Source organism: Mixophyes fleayi, chromosome 3, assembly GCF_038048845.1.
Source record: "Mixophyes fleayi isolate aMixFle1 chromosome 3, aMixFle1.hap1, whole genome shotgun sequence".
In the NCBI taxonomy this organism is placed as follows: domain Eukaryota; kingdom Metazoa; phylum Chordata; class Amphibia; order Anura; family Limnodynastidae; genus Mixophyes; species Mixophyes fleayi.
This window is the reverse complement of record NC_134404.1, coordinates 134,576,028-134,589,613: the sequence shown is the minus strand read 5'-3', so window position 1 is coordinate 134,589,613 and position 13,586 is coordinate 134,576,028. Positions and strand designations below refer to the sequence as shown.

General features: G+C 41.5%; 1 protein-coding gene and 1 long non-coding RNA gene across 3 annotated transcripts in view; both read right to left on the bottom strand.

Moving 5' to 3' along the window:
* The window catches only part of LOC142144026 (uncharacterized), a 995,146-nt gene that overhangs the window by 74,578 nt on the left and 906,982 nt on the right, over window positions 1–13,586 (bottom strand). The gene's annotated exons all lie outside the window — the stretch shown is intronic.
* Window positions 2,108–10,482, bottom strand: PTMA (prothymosin alpha). Its single transcript, XM_075202364.1, has 5 exons — window positions 10,258–10,482; window positions 5,753–5,827; window positions 4,562–4,652; window positions 3,796–3,869; window positions 2,108–3,105 (listed from the first exon to the last, which is right to left on the bottom strand). The coding sequence occupies exons 1-5, from the start codon at window positions 10,300–10,302 to the stop codon at window positions 3,055–3,057; spliced, it is 336 nt and encodes a 111-aa protein (XP_075058465.1). The 5' UTR covers window positions 10,303–10,482; the 3' UTR covers window positions 2,108–3,054.

Here is a 13,586-nt window from a genome sequence, read left to right as displayed (position 1 = left end):
CCATTTAGACTTTGTCAGTGTCACTCCCTGGTGTAGGGGCCCTTCTCAGCACAAGTAGGGATGAGGTGCTTTGTAACTGCAGGGATCCCAGGCACTGGAATCCCCATATTTACAGTACCGTAGGGGAGGAATAGGGCTGACATCTACAACAGTTAACTGGATGCCGCAAAGCTACAACTTTAAGTGTTGCTAGTTTAATATAACCTGTTCATGAAGCCGTTTCACCTATTAAAAAATGTTTTGTTTAAATATAAACAAACCACTGCAAATTTTCAGCAGCAGTTGCTATACAGGTGCCATTGACTTCACCCACGTGCCTGTTCTTGGCAAGATGCGCTCATCCAATATAGTCCTCCCTTTTTCTTCCAGCCCCCTCCCTGGATGACAAACCCTACCACACCCTCCTCTTCTACAATGTTCTTAAATAACTGGCAGCTTCTCTGTAAAGTGAGTATATGGATTCAGTGAGCAAGTGGAGAACAGAGACTCATTCTAAATGGCATAAGAAACCATCATTTAGCTATGGGGTGAGAAATGTTCCGTCAGCAACATTCACTCACCACTTGCTCTTAATAGCCAAACAAGTGGAGTCTGTGTGGTACCCATATAATTAATAAGTAACCTTGAAATATACTGCATTGTACTCTCTATTGGCTACAGTTCTTGATCTAAACAGCTTTAGGCCCCCAGCTCCGACACAATTAAGTTAAAAAGTGTCAGCTTTATAGCTCCTGACAGTGGACTTTAATAGATAGTGTGATCTCACTGCAAAGGTAGACTTTACCTTTAAGTCTTGGGGGTATATTTACTAAACTGGGGTTTGAAAAAGTGGAGATGTTGCCTATAGCAACCAATCAGATTCTAGTTTTCATTTTGTAGAATGTACTAAATAAACGACAGCTAGAATCTGACTGGTTGCTATAGGCAACATCCCCACTTTTTCAAACCCCCAGTTTAGTAAATATACCCTTGGCCACTAACTGGGTTCCAACATCAAATTTACCCCACCCACCAACAGTAGCATTACGAAGTATGTGCCTGGGTGACAGTAGTAAGAACAAGTGTCAACTTTCACCTTTTGCTACAAGTAATCATACACACAAGGGTACAGGAGACTACTGTACTTTATTCTAAATATTGTGACCGTTGTGGCTCCAATTATAAAAGGATGCTGTGCAATGACAGTATTCATGAGCAATAAGATTGCTGGTATTACTCTCTGCACTCATGTTATGAGAACACATTACATTAACAAAACTCAAAAATGTTTAGTTCAGTAAGGGCTAGTGCAGAGGCATTGTCCCAAAGTGCATGGGGACATTGGTTCTGACAAGGGCACTATCTGTGTGGCATTTGTAGGTTCTCCCAGTGTTTGCATCGGTTACACCTGTCTCTCCGCTTTCCTCCCCCAATCCAAAAACATCCTGATGGTTTCATTGGCTTCTGACAAAATTGACCTGTGTGTGTAAGGGAATTTAGACTAAATGCCACTGGGCCAAAGACTGAAGTGAAAGATTGATTATATATAGTCTATGGACAGCGCTGCATAATATGATCAGCACTATACAAATAAAAGACAAAACACAGGACGAAACAACTGTACTTGTTCAATATACATGTGATATTTATGCATCAACACCTGTAAATAATATGTACAAAGGGTGATCTATGATATCACTTCAGTATTCTTCATGAAAACATGGGTATTATAAGGAATAATCACATCACTAATTATGGCTACTATGCCCACACTATATACCGTAGATAGAGGATGCTGGTTTTATCATATTGATGTACTGTTAGATACTACTTACTAAAGTGTATCTAAAGAATTTAAGTAGCTCTATTAGCAATTCATTAAAGACTTTTCTTTGTATCCACAGCAGAAGCCCAGCAGTTAAACTGTACCATTCTCAGATTTATTTCCCAATTTGGTTATTTGTACAGTAATGGTAAACAGATCTGTAACGGTATAAAAATACAAACCCAAACATTCTCTTGCCTTCTAGTTGTGTGCCTATCATAGCTTACTGGTAACACTTTGTGCCACTTGTGATATTTATTTGTCTTGTTAAATAAATGAACAGAAGACTCAAACACCACGCTATTAGAACAAAAAGAAAGCCTGCAAATTAAAATTGCAGTTTTATTGACAATACTGCCACACACATCCAGCCAGGCCAAGAAAGAACAAAGTAAACAGCAACTTCAGACAGAACGCAAAAAAAAAATAAAAAAAATCTTTGGCCATTTTACTCATCCAAACCCATCTAAAGTACAGCTAAAAATATGCTCAAAACAACAAAAAGTAAAAAGTTACTGGAATGATCAGAATATTTTTCTTATAAGGGAATTTTGTCTTATTTATTTACGTTTTTTTGTAACAACTTTTGTATTTTTTGTAAAGATTTCTCCATTTGTTCCCCTCGGAGAAGAGACAGCCCCTATCTTGCTCCACCCCACCCCGCCCAGAAAAGAACAAAATACATCAGGGTTTAAATTGGCAGAAATCTACAGGAGCAATTACAAAAAAAATAAAATAAAATTACATGTGTAATTTAAAAGCCCCACACCCTGTCAGCCAGATCCCTGGTACAGAAAAAGGACAGCTGTATACCAATATGTACAAAAATATAAAATGTAAATAAAAAATACAAACATAGGACCCCCATCATCCTAGGGCGTTTTAGATTCCCATTTGAGAAGTTTAAAAAGGAAAAAAGAAAACCTCTGTTGCCGTGAACCTCACCCCTTTTTTCCTCAGGACCGGAGAGGACAGCAAGTAACTGCAACCCACACTGGCAGTGAAGGGGTTGGCCCACTTAGTTGAAGAGAGCCAAGGGCTGTTCTAAAAAGAATGCACCATGGGACACAGTGACTTGCGCCTCGGACGTTACCATGTGCGCGGACGGAGAAGGGGGCCATGGGAGCCTGCGTGAAGGGTGGGACGGATGCATCACTTTAAGTGACCATATTCTGAGCGTGATGAGGGTGAGGAGGCGGTGGAGAAGGATTATATATAGAATTTATATGGAGACAGGGAAACCCCCCTCTCTAGTCATCTTCATCTGTTTTCTGCTTCTTTGTTTCAACGTCATCTTCGTCCTAGATAGGAGAGAACAAGATACATTCTTGAAAATCAGCAGACATTGTACATTAATATTACTCATTCTAAGGTTGGTATCAAAAAGGACAATTCTAAAGACTGCATATTTTCAGTGAAAATCCTCTGCAGTCTGAAGATTATGCAAGCAGCACTTCTAGTACTGGACTTTAATGTGCAATGTGATGCGATCCAGATGGGAGAGATTAAGATAGGGACCAATTTTCAGATTCTTTAGTGAATAGTCTTATTAAAAACACTTAAAGCAGCAAACATGCATCATCCTGCTTTCTTCACAGCTGCACCTTTAAGAGTGGTTTGGGTGCAGCTAACACGCACACTTTAATGAAAATACTTCAGTAAGGTCCCTTTTAAAGTAACAGAGGATCCTGTGGCTATGAAACCTAACTCATATTATAAAGCTCCAGGTCAAACTAACGTGGACAAGACAGTAGGCAAACTGCCATATGGACAAAAAACATGTTCTGGCTGTACACAGTGTGTGCAAACAGGACATTAACATCCAATGTGAAACAAAAATGTTTAGTAACTCATTAAAAAGAATTTTAGTTGGTGCCTCCATGTGGTTAAGGACACTAGAGAAAGTCCAATACACAGCAGCACTCCAATTAATCTTTGCACCAGTTATTTATATTTGTCTGCTACATAATGTTGTAGCGCTTGTCACTTACATCGTCGTCTTCTGCTGCTCTTTTCCCAGGGGGTCCATCAGCTTCATCGTCATCATCGCCGTCATCTTCATCTCCTAAGAGGAAACAAAATAATTCAATACCAATTGTGCGATATGATTTATGCCTAAGCAATCTAATAGACAATCCACCACCCAAAACAGAAGATGCAGTTTGGTGAAAACCCACAAAGTATACATTAAAACAGATTACCTAGGGTCCAAACTTGCACCCAAAAAGAACTAAGTGAGTTCCCCTGATGTGTTGGCAAAGCTACTGCTATAGTGGGCATCAACATGCTGCCCGCAGGCAAGCAGATCATTGCTGGACCACATAAGATATTAGGTGGTGTCCTGCATGCAATGCTTTATAACTTATGGTAATTTACTTCGTTCAATTTTCAGTTTTTAATGCTCTTTATTTCTACATTACTACAACGGTTTAAATATATTGTTATGAAATGCAGTGTTTTAGCCCCACTTGCATCATCACCACGTGTATATCACATAAAAGTTGCATTCCATTTATTTAAACTTAGGCAATGACAACTTAAGACATACAACTTTCATATACAGAACACAAAATCCATCATAAACTCCATGATGCCATAATTGTTTGACCAGAATTACGTATCATAACTACTATATGCCAAGCATCCAGCATGACCGTCTGTACATGCATCAGTTACATTAAAAATTTTGCTTCTCCATACCCTTATAATTTAACTGTAGGTACGCCACTAGAAATGTTTTAGCTATCAGCAAAATACCTTCTACTTCATCCTCTTCATCTTCCTCATCAACCTCTTCTTCCTCATCGCCATCATTGTCTGCCCCATCATCTCCATTCTCTTCATTCTCCTGAAGTGTAAAAGTGTTACATTTAATACATATTTACATGAAAGCTTTGTTCTTTTGAATAAAAAAACCAACATCAATAGTTCATAATTTAAGATTATCCTTGCTTGGCTACTGTTTAGTCTGTGTTTCACAATAGGTTTAATATGGCACAAGTAGAAATGTGACTACTTTTTAAAACATTACTTTTATTAGTCTGGCAATAGACTGACCTATGCAATTGATTGATGTGTGTTGCAGACCATTATTTAATAAATATCCAATGATTTTAATTATCTAATCTGTGTAAAAGCAGCTTCAGTTGTAGACACCTGCTAAAATCTCTGTACATCTCAGTTTTGTGGCCTCTTACAGACTAATATGCATTGCTTAAAGCTGCACTACCACCTTAGTAAATATTTTCCTAATGTGTGCCCTACTTCTAGACCAGTGTTTAACAAACCCAGTCCTCAGGGTCCCTCACAGTGCAGGTTTTCCAGGTCACAAGTGACATAATTATACCACTTGTGGATCTTTGAAAATGTGTCAGCTAGTAACGAATACACCTGTGCTCCAGCTAAGACATATGGAACACATGCACTGTTAGGGATACTTGAGGATTGGGTTTGGGAAACACTGCTCTAGAGAGCCTGCATGGGGCAGCTACATACATCTATTTGTCCCAAGACCTCTGACAAAGATGGTAAATCAATAAAGCTCTGCATCTAACATGAATGGTGGTAGATGGGATGCAGGGTTTGATCAGTGGACCAATCACAAGCTACAATCTTTTAGGTTCTCCTGCTCGTACCCCCTAGCTTTTTGCAGGACCCGAGACAAGTGGTGGAGCCCCCCAAAAAACAGCTGCAGAATGTAGCCCCTGGGGCTCTGACTAGAAGGGGTTAAGGAAAATAAAATACAACATAATGGTGACATCCAGGTGCAGCTACCATTAGTATTCTTTTCTGTACATGCACAATCGTCTGAGAAATTTAGTGCAAGACAAACTTTCTGTGCTGACATCAAGTATGCTCCAGAGCCATCTACAGGCTTGTGTAGGCACAATTCTGCAAAGAATCTCACAAACATTTTGAGCACACCTAGTGTGTAAAATGAACACTTACTGCATTCCCATTGGCTGGCTTTTCCTTTCCATTTTCTGTTTCTTCTACAACTTCCTTTTCTTTTGCTTTCAAGTCCTTCATGAGAAATAAATCTGTTAGTTTTCCAACTCAAAATAAAAATTGGCAGTAACATCAACCTTTATAAAGACCCATATGGGGAAGCAAATGTATTGAGAGCCTTGTCACGGATTTGAGTTCTCCCATTATCTGGACACATCTTCCTAGAAAGACTCAAGTGACAGCTGATAACTTTATGGAACCTATGTGACACATGCATACAAGTGTCTGGGCCATCAAATCAGTTCCCAACATGCCAGTATTACATAGTCCTGACATTTTAGCAAACACCCATCTCTCTTGTAACTTTTCCAGGTGCATTTTGCTGTGCAAACCTGGCAGGCTGCAATTTACAAGAAGTTCAAAGTTTGTGTTTTTCATGAGGAGTTGTAGTTTTACTCTGCAAATCAGACTTGAGAGCATCGTTTAAGGGAGACTCAAATTGTAATGGTGGTGTTAGAACAGGTGTCTTTTCTGCAATGTATGGGGAAAGAAATAGCATTCACAGTGCTCACATTCCACTCTTGCTACATGTATTGTTTTTTTTTGTGCAAGTTCCCCAATGCAATCACAGCAGCAACCGAAAACCTACAAAACCTCATCATTAGAGGAACTACAGCACAATAAGGTACTTTTATTTGCAATCTAATTGTTAACTTTGTTGGTATAATATGTTTTAACCTGCAGATGTATCTTATCACTAATGCCTAATGAGACATTAGTGTGTGTTAAATAAATTAACACGTTTGCATTGCTTTAAATGTGTGCACTCAAGTTGCTAGTGATGCATAATTTAAGTTACATTAACAAAATTCCAGAAATTAGATTGTCAAATCTCAACTACAACATACAAATAAAAACAATTGTCTTATTTAAATAAATAAAATAGCCTGTTGTCCAGCGGATAGGTCCAGACTGAAAGGCAATTGCTGCCTACTAATAAATTTGAGCTGTTGCCATTCCTAGATATACCTTTTTGAAACCATACAAAACAAAGCCAGTCACTGACCCCTAATACACATTGTGTGTTACAAACATAAAGTAGATCAGAACAAATGGGTGTCAAAGTAAAAAAACCTTTATTCAGAGGCTAGTATTTAGGATTATCCTTTTAAAGAACTTTTGTCATACTCCTAAATTAACATGGGATGACAACTTTGGCTTTAATGATCATTTGAGCACAAACAAAAAGTTATATTTATTTAGGAAACCCAAGTTAAAAGAATACGTGCAGCACAATTCTACAGCTCCTCTTGGTAAACTATAAGCGAATCTAATAAATGAAGCAGAATAAAAGAGTAATAAAATAGATATGCCCAAGAATCAACTGGCAAACAAATCCATGTGTGACGTTGTAAACACTATAACCTATCAACCAAATACCAGCCAAGACAAGTACCAGCTTTACTTTTACCACTTGAAGCCACTTTTTATGGAGAGCAGATACCTCAGATGATAGCACAGCTATGAGACAGGAAGTATAAACACAGAAAGAATTGATCAGATATGAGTAACATGTGCTCCTTTAGCTTTTGCAGAACACCAAAGCCCTGTCAGTAGAAGCCCAACAGCAGCTGAAAACCCACTAATTCTTAGTCAAGTCCTCAAAAACACCAAGCCTGTCTAAATGTAGTTTTCTGCTGCACATAAAATTCACTCAATGTGTTTTTCTAGGTATCAAACAAGGTAAAATTGATACCAGACCCTTTCTCCATATATTCTGTTAATTTGGGTTCAAGCGGTAAATTATGGTAAAATATGTATTAAGACAATTTTGTTTAAAAAAAAAAAAAAAAAAAAGACTGTCCTATGATACCATGGACACATTGGAACCGTATACAAATCTCCATGAAGTTTAACATTCAGGGGGAATTAAACTGGCCTGCCTTACTGTAAAGAGTAAAGTGGCCTGCACTCCATGAACTGCTAGCGCGGTAATACTCTGGGGGGGGGGGGGGGGGAACTGAATTCCACCCCCCCAATAATGACTATTGGCAATAGTATGTTTATTTAAAGAGCACAATTTTACTGATCCGATTCACATACTGGATTGTAGCCCTGTTTGCACCCAGGTTTTAGACATGCTTTATACCACATTTCAAATGTGGTGCAGCTCATCGGGCCCAACCATTGGCCTGTTCTTAGCGCCGATCACCTCCCATGTCCTTATGCATGTTTCCGGAGCGGCTGATTGGTCGCCTCCTCTTTGTCCCGGCCCCCATGCAGCGCACAGGCTCACGGGATTTGTAGAGCACTCGTAAGGCTTGCTGTACTCCCTCATGCAGACACGCCCGGAGCAAAAGGGCGGAGAAACTACAAGTCCCAGTAGGCTGTTCAAAGCAAGTTATGGAGAATGACGCACAGGTTTCACGCTGGGGGTGAACAATATAACATAAACGAGGTATTATGGTAATAATGGACGAAGTGCACATAGTGCACATTCTGCCATCTCCGGTTACCAGGTAGTGAAACGCCCGCTATTCGCTTCCTGTGTTCAACTGACACAATGGAGTTCGGGGACGTAAAAGGTTTAAAAATACTGCCCCCATTTGCTCAGTCCTCGCGTAAAATGGGAAGCCGCGATTAGTATTCGCAGGTAGATACTGTGCAATCAGCGGAGTTAGTAATTAACCCTCCTCCACCCCCTAATTAAAGGCTCTGCCTTTAAAGTCTTAATCCGGTTACCATCTGTCCCCCTCCCCTCACTCCCTTTAGATTCATCGTCTCCCCCGGGACTGCAGCCGGTGGACGTGGTGAACTGTGTACAACACAAACAAGTGGCAGACCCAACCCCCTCTCCCCATAACTCATCCGCGCAGCTGGGACCTCATTAACCCCTGCACTGCAACACAAAGGGTCTCTGCCGGGGAATTGAACCGACACAACGCATTGTAGAGGATTAGATCAGGATTGATGCATCGCACCTCTCGCCATACACCATCAGTGAGGCTTGGGTTACTCTGAAATGTCACATTCAAGTGTCAGGTCTACTGCTCGGCAACGGGCATCACTATTACTCTGATCGTTAGTCCTATGGGGGTTACGTTGCAATCTTTTCCCCTACTGTAAGATATAAGTGTCAAAGGGATGTTTTGCACATAACGAAGCGTATGTCTTGACATTCCCACAGCAAGAACACAGACCTCTAAATTAACCCATTGCAGATGAAAGGGCTCTGCCAGCTCGCAGCCGCTGTGCCAGGCGCTTAGCCAACGAGCATACACCAGGGTTACATGCCCCAGAGCGCTAAGAAAAAGGACTAGCCTGGTGAGGATACCCGTCCGGGACACATCAATAATATATATTGATTAGAGACAAAAGCAGGTTAATCGGTTCTCTTAAGTGTGTACAAACAGTCCATGGAATGCTGTCAATTAACACGGAGATGGACAGGTAAGGGAGATCAGCTAAATGAATACGGAGCCATCTTAACAGAATAAGGCTAAAAGCCTCCTGTCACAATCGACACAAACCCCGAGGTCCTCTGGCATCAGCGGAGGTAATCAGCCCCCTCCCAATCTCCATGTCCTGTCCTAAATTTCTGGACAGACTTTATACTGATAGGCGGAAAGTCAAAGCTGGAGGTTTAGTTTTTGACAACCGAAAGATAGGGAAGAGGTGAAGGGTCACCACAATACATCCCCAAAGGGGACGCACGCAATAAAAGGGTTACAGAAGGGCGCATTCAAAAGTCCAGTAACCCCACATCAGGAGAGCGATCGCCAATTACTAGCCGTAAGTCTCCCGATCTGTACAGACAAGATCTGACACCAGCCAGAGCGGCTTCCCATTCTTCTGTCACCTTCTCGCTGGAGGAGGACAGCTCATTGACACCAGATCACAGCGCAATAAAGAACAAGCAGGTACCATTATACCAGCACATCGCTCCTAACGCGGGGGATGCCTGTGCGTGGGCACTAGCCGTGATCACGAAGCTCTGCGCCCCTTCGCCAACACACAGCTGAAATAAGGCTGACTGAAAACTTTAATCGGGGACAAATGAATCGCTCCCTGTCTAGGGGCTGAGCAGATGCACATCTGGGCATTGTGAAGAGAACCCATTTTCACCAAGGATGTCTGAATCAGGACATCTGGTACCTAGCGAGCCCTGACAAAGCCTGAGCGAGTCCCCAGGCAAATAACACACATAAGTAGATAAAGCAGCACCTTCCATCTTATCAGTGCGACACCTAGTAACGTAATCATTAACGGGTACTGCTGCCAATTGGGGGTTTACTAACCAACCCCCGTATACTACAGACCCCGCTTTCATCTCAAACTTCTTGTTCTTAACCACCAGCCTCTCTGACAAATGAAACAAAGTATCACTGAGCGAAGAGATCAGGTGCAGTGAGATACACCAGTATAGATACACAAAGGGGACAGGCACTGCCAGGCTTTCCATACAACACACACTACACAAAGATGTTTTGTGCAATCCCTCTTACCTTAGTTGTCTTCTCCACACTGGCGTCAATTGCTGTGTCTGACATGGTTAAGGTAATAAAATATAATCTAATCTATATTATATATATCTTTAAAAAAAAAAATCAAAAAGTACAGGTATATCCCGGGAAGTTGTGAAGAAGGGGGTAGGCTGGTGCGGGAACAATGCAAAGATGGCTTTTTATTTTTTTATTTTTCTATAGTGACTGCCAGTGAAGGACTCACGCGGCGCCAGGGACTTTAATATAGATTAGAGGGCGGAGCAACAAACCGGCTCCTCGCTTTCTAATTGGTTAATGTCCCCCTAGAAAGGGGGGGCAACATCTCTGGGATATGATTGGTCCAAGCTTAAACAATGGGGGCGGGGAGCTTGTTTGCCTTCTCTCTCCTAGCTGCAGTACCCTCTGCCGCCTCTGCGCCTCTTGGTTAGTGTATAGCGCATGCGTCATGGCTTAGCATTAGCAGCTCTTAGTTTGGCAATCCAATGCAAATGAACAGGGTTTTTTTTCCCTTCTTCGGGAGAGGGAGGAGGGGGAGCAGGATAGTGGCGTGTGCAAAACAGAAAAAAAAAAAAAACCGCCTAGAATAAGAACAGCCCATTTACGTTGTGAAACATGCCCCTAGGGCATCTACTTGCCCTCTGCGCAGAATGTTATGTATGTATGTGGAAGCGCACATTCGCTATCTATTATCTAATATCGTACTTAAGGCATTATACTATATGTTGGGGGTTATTTAGGCTGACATAGGCAGTAACTTCTATGTGGCGCAGCCGCGTTGCGCTGTATTCGCAGGTAAAAGCGCCAATTCCTCTACGGCTTATTGTCCTCCATTGTGACACCCACAGGCACTTACCGCCCGCGCTGTCCTACATACATCTCCCCTTGTTACCCTATAAGTCACCCATAAAAAAAAAAAACCTAAACAAATGCGAATATATAAATTCGCTATATATTTGTTTGGGAGCCGTTAATAAGTCAGAGTACCCCCATAACGTGATCTACTGCCCCCACCCCTCAATGTATGTGCTTATATAACAGATATCGGCTTATTCGGTGCCCACCTACATAGACGGTACACCCAGATAGGAGACACCATTAGCTACCAAATTACTAACGCGACTAACTTTGCTACACGAGGCTAGTTTTGCGAGGGATTTTTTTTTCCCCCCATTTATTTAACCCTTACGGAGAGACTGAGTGGAAATTTTCCACTCGGCACTAGCCCCCCCCTCCTCTCTCTCTTTTATAAACCGTCACTCGCCGACTATACCGCCCTCCTAGGAACCCTTTCACTGCCGGGAGCGGTGCAGTACCGAGGTCCGCCGCTAGGCTTCATCTGTTACGGTGACACAATCTGACAGACGAAGCTACTGTTAGTGCTACCCGGTGCCCTGCGCGGTGTAATCACCCTTTTTGGGGGGGCTAAACATTCGCGGTTCACATTCGGTTTCCTGCTACTGGCTGACTGTGTACTTTCTTGAGGATACCATATGGTGCAGACTTTAGTGCTCGCGTTAAGGAAGTTCCCCCATTGCTTTGTGTGTTGTTCGTTCTGCTCTATAAATTTAATTCTCCATTGTCTCCACACCGGGCCCTGACTCCGAAATGATTGAATGTCAGTCTTCCCGATCATGGCTTCTGGTGTTAGCTGATTGGCCCCCAGACATCTGCTCCCCGCTGATGGTAAAAGACTAGCCCTTATCTCATATGTGGTCTTCTAAGACTTAAATATTCCGCCCTGTCTTTACTGGCTTCAGAACTTTATGTCGGCTCATTTAGGGTTAAATCTATTATATACTAATTTACATCAATAACATTTACATAGTGTGTTATGTGCGCACAACACCTTGTGGCATATATACAGTATATGTTGCTCAATACATAGTTATGTTATTGTAACTGAATTGCCAATGAAAATAGTACAACCCCTCCCTTTCCACTAACGATCATTACCGCCTCACAAACATCGCGTGGAAACCTTGAATTCAATAAAGCAATTTATTCATTGCGGGACTCCCAGCTTTCTTCGTTACAGCAACACGAAAGTAATGTTTTGGGATATTAAAATAACTACAATTAAAAAAAATAAATAATCGGTAACGAGTTTGGCTGTTTTTCAAAGTACACAGAAAACGCCACATCCAATATGGCGCCTCGGAGAATCAGCGAGCACATTTCTTCGAATAACCCGCTTGCTATTGAGTAGAAGTAGAACTGTTCATCCAAAATACACATTACAGTTTTCAACGAGACAGATACTGTACAGAAAATGTGATAAAAGCCTTGCAATAGGGCAAAACGTCGACGAATAATGGGTCAAAGCGGCGACGTTTGCTCCACACTCAATATGGCACCTCGAAACAGACCAAGAACCATGACGTAAAGTAAATCAGCTCGGTAATTGGTTAAACGATTTTATGTGTTAGGAACACACCCCATTGCTTCCTGATTGGTACATCTATTACAACGAACTCAGAATTGACGCTTTGCGGCTTTTCATTGGTTGGATTCAGTGCCTATCATATGTCATGTCTACTATGTGGTGAGCATAAAACCCGGAGTATGGATAAGAAAACTGGAGTACAGACTAATGTGAGGCAGGAAACTGTTTGGAAAGTATTAGGTCAGGGTGAGGATTTGTACTTCTGACGGATTATTTATATGCTGAGTTTCAAGAGCAGAGCCATTAACCCACTCTGATGCCATGCATCATTGTTATATTACCAAATGCACCTGCAAGATGGAGAAGGGACATTTTATAGTTATCGACCTGGTCAGGATCTGTCAGGGCTCAATTACATCTAGCATTAGTGCATGAAAACCACATTAACTTCTAGTCTATGAGTTAATGGTGCTGATTGCTTATTTAACAATCAGTGGTTTTTACACAATCATTTTCATTCCTTATCACAATGATAAGGAATGACAGATCGTGACTATTTAACAAAATTGTTGTTCTGGAACAGCAGTTACGGTAAACTGTCCCTGCGAACACACAAGTGTACATATATCCTATTCGCTCTGTTGTCACTATTACAAAGTGGGCACTTTGCGATAGTGACCGGAGGGGATAGCAGGTAATGGGGCACATTTATCAATCATCGGCAAAAATGAAAAATAGTTATCAATCCTTATCGCATGGATAAGGATTGAACTATTTCTCAAATTTATTAAAAGCGGATCACAGAAACAGCAGTTCTGATAAACTGCTGTTTCTGTAATAAAAAAATCACACTTACCCCCGTCTTCGGAACGCGGTGTCCACGGATCTCCTCCAGCTGTTCTTCATTTTTCTTTACTCTGGAACTGCGCATGTGCAGTTCGAAAAA